The 7,500-nt window shown below is 35.5% G+C and overlaps 1 protein-coding gene across 1 annotated transcript in view; it reads right to left on the bottom strand.

Annotated features, from left to right (window-relative positions):
* LOC138864389 (prostaglandin D2 receptor-like) overlaps positions 1 to 7,500 on the bottom strand; it is a 280,761-nt gene that overhangs the window by 13,846 nt on the left and 259,415 nt on the right. The window contains exons 7-9 of the mRNA XM_070131283.1: positions 6,114 to 6,340; positions 4,024 to 4,124; positions 1,818 to 1,978 (exon numbers count right to left, since the gene is read on the bottom strand). Coding sequence (XP_069987384.1) covers positions 1,818 to 1,978; positions 4,024 to 4,124; positions 6,114 to 6,340 — 489 coding nt within the window. The remainder of the gene's footprint in view (positions 1 to 1,817; positions 1,979 to 4,023; positions 4,125 to 6,113; positions 6,341 to 7,500) is intronic.

Consider the following 7,500-nt stretch of genomic DNA (forward strand, 5'->3'; position numbering starts at 1 on the left):
TCATGTGCTTTCTGGTCAACATTTTTTTTTATTTTTATTTTTATTTTTTTTTTGTCAATACGTGCTCTCATTATCTTTGTATTCCACTTTATTCATGCTTTCTCTTTATCATTAAGTGTTCCATTATTATTCTCATTTTATGTTCTCTATTCGCAACTCATTCATGCATGTGCTCTCATTGTCGTACAGTTATCTTCATCTAAGCATTTTCTATTTGTATTTCCTTTTATGTCCTCTAATCCAAATTTATTCATGTTTGCCCTCAATCTTTTTTATTCGTGTATTCTTTCAACCTGATCATTTTCATTCATGTCTCATCATCTTTACGATTTCATGCTCTTGTCCCCTCTTCGTTTTTGGCGACATTAATCTTCTCAATGACATGCAACTGGGAGCATCAGAATTCTATTGCCCTTCGCACTACATTCGTATTTCTTGAATTTTCTCTCTCTCCTCCCCATTCCCTATTGATTCCCCCCTCTCTCACTTCCTCTGATTCGTTTTCACGTTTTCTTTCCCAACAATTTTCTCTCATCTTCTTCCTTTCATGAGTTGGGTATCGCCCTCTCCTTCTGAACCGCGTCGTTATCTCCCCGACCCTTCTTGTTATCAGAAAATACAGTGTCATTCTATCTTTTCACATTGATTTTTTTAGAACTTTACGTTTTTCTTTCTTTTTTGTCGAGCATGATCATTGTAAAAAGAGAGACTGATTGCAAAGGTATTACCTACTTACCTACCATTACCTAATTACCCTCAGACCAGATTTTTCGTATCTATTTTAGTCCCGCCCATTAATCTCTTGACTCTATTTCAAATTTCATTTTTTTTTCAGTAATTTCAGTCCCTCGTGCAGGTCAAATATCATCCTCTCTTATTCTTCAGTATTTTGCTTATAGATAGAACCTCTCCCAGTCTATTTTTCCCTACGAACTTCACTTCAGTCTCGTCTACCTGTCATGTATTTGATTCCTTTCTACACATTTCAACCTCGTCTCTGGGATCCTAAGCCTTATTGATGTCTCAAGCCTCTCTCACGCGTTTCAAGCCATCGGGAATTTCGAACTAACCCACGTACTTCAACTTCTATTCATTACGGAAATACCTTTAGCTTCACAACAAACTCGAAACCCTTCATCGGACTTTAAGAAAATGAATTAAAGAGAAAAAATACAAAATCCCACAAAATTGGCTTACACCCCCCCCCCAAAAAAAAAGTCCTAAATCATTACTTCTTTATTGTTACTAATAATAACAATGGTAATCCAAACCCATTTCCTAGACCCCCCTAAAGGCGCCCCTCTTCTGACCCCCCCACTTCAAAATAATCCCCTTTTACCTAAATCCTACAGAATGATGACCTTTCCCAAAATCCTACAAAAATTAACCCCCTCTCGTTGAATCCACAACCCATTTTTATAACCTTTTTTCTTAAAGCATTAAAGTGCACCCCATGTCCAAAATCAGCCCCCTCCCCCCCCCAAAAAAAAAAATCTAAACATCAATTCCCTTTCTCGACTCTCTTCTTAAAAGCCAATCACACCCCCGAAAAAAAAAAAAAAAATCACACAAACCCCAACATCCGTTTCCCTCAGACACCACCCCCCCAAAAAAAAAAAAAATATATATATATATATATATATATATATATATATATATATAAATTCTAAACATCAATTCCCTTTCTCGACTCTCTTCTTAAAAGCCAATCACACCCCCCCCCAAAAAAAAAAAAAAAAACACACAAAACCCAACATCCGTTTCCCTCAGACCCCCCCCCCCCCCAAAAAAAAAAAAAAAAAAAAAAAGCAACTAACCAGTACTATTATTCGAGTTGTGCGAAGAGGACCTGACGGAGCCGTTGATAAGGGCGCGGGTAGGAGACTCGTGGCGCCGTTGGGGACACAGATACGCCTTCAACTTCCTCAGGTGGCGACTCCCGCAGCGCTGATGACGGCGGAACAGGACGTACATGTACCTGGAATGGAGGAGGTGGTGATGGAGGTGCTGGAGGAGGGGAGAGGGGAAAATGGGAGGCGGAGGTGGAGGTGCAGGGTAGAGGGGAAAATGGGGGGGTGGAGGAGGAAGGTGGTGCTGGAGGTGCTGGAGGAGGGGAGAGGGGAAATGGGAGGCGGAGGTGGAGGTGGAGGAGGGAGGAGGGGAAAATGGGAGGTGGAGGTGGGGTGGAGGTGGTGTGGAAGTGCTGAAGGAGGGGAGAGGAGAAAATGGAAGGTGGAGGGTGTGGGTGGGGGTGGAGGGGGGGAAGAGGCGGGAGGGGAAAATGGGAGGTGGAGGTGGAGGAGGAGGAGGAGGAGGAGGAGGAGGAAGGAGGAGGAGGAGGAGGAAGAAGAAGAAGAAGAAGAGGAGGAGGAGTGAAGGAGGAGGAGGGAGGTGGAGGTGGAAGTAGGGGTGGGGCTGATGGGGGTGTTGGAGGAGGGGGAAGAGGAACATGGGAGGTGGAGGTGGAGGAGGGAGGAGCCGAGGGAGAGAGGGAAGATAGGCGATGGAGGAGGATGGAAAGGACTAGAAGGAGGAAGTGGAGGAGGTAGTGATGGAGGTGCTGGAGGAGGAAGAGAAGGAGAATGAGGAGGTGGGAAGGAGGAGGAGGAGGAGGGAGGAGGATAAAAAAAGAAGAAAAGAATAAGAATAAGAATAAGAATGGGCAAATTAGGAGTAGGAGTAAGAGAGGAAGGAGAAGGAGGAGGAAGAAAAGAGGAGGGAGGGAAGGATGAGAATTATAAGGAGGGAGGGTGAGAAGAGAAGGAGAAGGAGGAGAGAAGAGTAGAAGGAGAAGGAGGAGGAGGAGGATCCAGAAGAGGATGAGAGGATGAGAGGATGAGGGTAATGAAGGACAGATGGAAGAGGAAAAGGTGTAGGTGGAGGAGGAGAAGAAAGAGAATGAAGAAGTGTAGTAGGAGAAGGAAAGAAAACAAATAAGGAGATAATGTGGAGATGAAAGAGAAGGAACGAAATAATAATAAAAAAAGTAAAAAAAAAAGAAGAAAAACAAGAAACAGGAAGCAAAAATTAACAAGAAAACAACCCATTTCTTTCTCCCAGGAACATCACACAGGTCGTGGCTCGTCCTCTAATCAAACCAAAACAAGTCTTGAAGAAAAGAAGAAAGAAAGAAAATAACGAGAGATAGAAGGCACTTGATTACAGAGACAGCACTGAATGTGAGACCCAATGAGCCATACACACATTTGAGTTCAAAAATGTGTTCGTTAAGCCACAAACATCCTTGTTGATTCTTTACCACTGGGAAGAAAGTTGATTCCTAAAAGAAAAAGGACTGATTAGAGTGACTGCTTCTCTAAACTTTTTTTTGGGGGGGGAGGCAAGTCGAGTGGTTGCTTTCATTAGGGAGTGAGAGAGAGAGAGAGAGAGAGAGAGAGAGAGAGAGAGAGAGAGAGAGAGAGAGAGAGAGAGAGAGAGAGAGAGAGAGAGAGAGAGAGAGAGAGAGAGAGAAGAGAGAGAGAGAGAGAGAGAGAGAGAGAGAGAGAGAGAGAGAGAGAGAGAGAGAGACAGACAGACAGATAGATAAATAGAGAGAGAGAGAAATAGCCAGGCAGGCAGGGAGGGAGGGGAGGGAGGGAAGAAGGGGCAGAGAGAGAGAGAGAGAGAGAGAGAGAGAGAGAGAGAGAGAGAGAGAGAGAGAGAGAGAGAGAGAGAGAGAGAGAGAGGGAGAGAGAGAGAGAGAGAGAGAGAGAGAGAGAGAGAGAGAGAGAGAGAGAGAGAGAGAGAGAGAGAGAGAGAGAGAGAGAGAGAGAGAGAGAGAGAGAGAGAGAGAGAGAGAGAGAGAAATAGCCAAAGAAGAAGGAGACAGAGTAAGGCAGACAGAAAGATGGAGAGTAGATAGATGAGAGAGAGAGATAAATAGCCAGAGAGAAGAGAGAGAGAGAGAGAGACGGAGAGAGAGAGAGAGAGAGAGAGAGAGAGAGAGAGAGAGAGAGAGAGAGAGAGAGAGAGAGAGAGAGAGAGAGAGAGAGAGGAAACGACGTCCATGCACGGCGAACTTACGGATCAAGAGTGAAGTTGAGAGAAATAAAGATGTCAGCGATGCGGTAGACTCGGTCAAAGTCAGGATCTGGACCGTGAAGCTGCGCCACCACGATCGTTAGCTGTTTGGGAAGAAGAAAGAAGAAAGATTAACGCGGTTATTAATAGACTAATTTATTTTTGATTTGCTATTTTTTCTTTGTCGATAAAACACAATCAAAGAGGCAACTATACGTCACAGTTATTTTTTTTTTATTAAAGTCTATTCTTATAATTTTCTTTCAGGGATCATTATCAAAGTTGTTATTCATCATCTCCATTATTATCATTATCATTAACAATAATAACAACAACAATAATGATAACGATAACAATAATGATCATCATCCTCATTATTGTCAATACTGTAACCATAATGATAATAACAATGAAAACTATTATCATTATCTTCACTACCATAATTATCATCACCACAACATATTACACCCATAGACAAGACACAAAAAATACACCCACACGCCCACCCACTCAAGCACAAACAGATGCCCACGCCCACGAAACCACCCATGTGCCACTGACCATGATGATGATGATGATAATGATATTAATAATGATAATGCAAATAACAATAATAGTAATTATAATGATAATAACAATGATGATGATGATGATAATAAGAACAATAATAGTAATGATGATAATAATAATGATAATAATAATAATAATAATAATAATAATAATTATTATTATTATCATTATTATTACAACAATAACAATAATGATAATAATAACAACAAATAATAGTAAACATAATGATAATAATGATAATGATAATAACAATAATGATAATGATAATGATAATAGTAAATCCACTCATCAGCTGAGGAACCCGGAAGATGATAATGAAAATGATAATGATACTACTACTAATACTAATGATAATAATAATAACAATAACAATAACAATAACAATAACAATAATAATAATAATAATGATAACAATAACAATAACAATAATAACAACAATAACAATAACAATAACAATAACGATGATAATAATAACATTAATTATAATCGGAATAATAATAATAACAATAATAATAATAATAATAATAATAATAATAATAATAATAATAATAATAATAATAACGATAATAATAATAATAATAATAATAATAATAATAATAATAATAATAATAATAATAATAATAATAATAATAATAATAATAATAATAATAATAACATTTAATGATAATAATAATAATAATGATAATAATAATAATAATAATAATAATAATAATAATAATAATTAATGATAATAATAATAATGATGATAATAATTATGACAATCAAAATAATAATGATAATAATCAAAATAATATTAAGAATAACAATAATGATAATAACAACAACAACAATAATAAAAATAGTATTGATAATAATAATGCCAACAATAATAATAATAGTAATGATAATAATAATGACAATGATAATAATAATAGTAATGATAATAATGAATGAAATAGTAATGATGATGATAATAAAGATGATGATAATAATAATAATGATAATGATAATAATAATAATAATAATAATAATAATAATAATAATAATAATAATAATAATAATAATAATAATAATAATAATAATAATAATAACAATAATAATAATAATAATAATAATAACAATAATAGTAATAATAATAATATTAATAATATTAATAACGATAATAATAATAATAATAATAATGATAATAATAATGATAATAATAATGATGACTATAATAATAATAGTATTATTAATGATGATGATGACAATAATGATAATAATAATAATAATAATAATAATAATAAACTATAATGACAATAATAATGATAATAATAATAATGATAATGATAATGATAATAATAATAATAATAATAATGATAATAATAATAATTTAATAATAATAACAACAATAATTATAACATCAACAACAACAATACAACAACAACAACAACAATATGAATAATAACACAAATAATAACAATAATAGTAATTATAATAACAACAAAACAACAACAAAAGCACCAAAGCAACAACAACAGCAGCACCGAAGGCGATCCACCCACCAGCTGCGGGACCCAACAGATGACGATGAAGATGGAGAGCACCGCCATCAGCCGGGCGAAGGACAGCTCCTCGACGGTCGCATGGTTCATTTTCGAGTCGGAGGTGGAGGAGGTGCTCCTGCATGACGTCCTGGAGTGGCGGCGGGGCATCAGGCGCTCCCGCATCATGCACAGGACCCGGATGACGGCCATGTTGCAGCAGACGATGATGCAACACATGATCATGCCTGCGGTGGAGGAGGAAGAGAGGTAGAGTGGGAGGTCCTTGTTTGTGTGCATTGTGGTTTATTTTTGTTTATGGGGTTTATTGTTAGTTAGTTATTGATTTCATTTATATGTGGAATGTATGTTTATCATATATATTTCTTATTTTCAATATTAAGGCTTATTGTATAGATATGGAATGAAATTTGCGTATTTTTATATATTCTTTTTGCACTTTCAGCTATCATTTGATGTTATTTCTCATGATATTTCCGAATATCTGACTGTTAAATAATGGTTATATTAAAACAACGGGTTTCTGTTACAAGCTGTCAGATTCATTAAACGCAAAATATGTTCGTAAAGCAAACACCACCTGCAATAACGATAATAATAATAATAAAAATCATATGCAGCCAGCGATTAACAGGAATTATTCATGAAAATTGTAACACCAAAGTCGCATTTCAGTCAAATCTTGAACCGGGCTTGAGTATGACTTGACCGTCTTGCTTCAGAACTTGACTCTGAGCACAAGCCACCCCGGTCCTATTTTGAGATTTGCTTCGAGGTCAAGTGTGACGTCAATATGTAAACAAACAAAATGGCTTCCTTCAATGGATCGCTGTTTTCGTAAATAATTTCCAATAGATTTCGATAAGAAAATGTTAAAGAAAAACAAAAAAAATAAAAAAGAGTTTTACGAGACTAGAAATGTGCAGTCTATAATAGTCCTTTGCTAATAAACCGATTAACTATATTTACATCCCAGTTTATTTGATTATCGAAATTCATGTAATGTATATAAACATATTGTTTTTTTTCTTTACACCTTTACTCAAGCATTATAAAAAATAATTAAATTCCTCTCCCAAAATACAGAAAAAATATTACTACTTCAGGATTTACTGTATTTCAGGTTAAACTTAAGCATAATTTACATCAGATTAAGCAGCTTTATGATATACGCTTCGTTAACGATTTTCAACACTTGATGAAAATCTAAAATTAGCATAACATATATAAACACTGATCATCAATATCCTCTTATTACCAGGATCTCAAAAATTTTACCTTTTGATTTTTCTTTATATCTAAAAAAAAAGGATAAAATTCTTCACTCTGAAAGATCATTACCTCAAAAAAAAAAAAAATCGCATACTTCATTCTTATAGATTATTTT

Source organism: Penaeus vannamei, chromosome 16, assembly GCF_042767895.1.
Source record: "Penaeus vannamei isolate JL-2024 chromosome 16, ASM4276789v1, whole genome shotgun sequence".
Classification (NCBI taxonomy): Eukaryota; Metazoa; Arthropoda; class Malacostraca; order Decapoda; family Penaeidae; genus Penaeus; species Penaeus vannamei.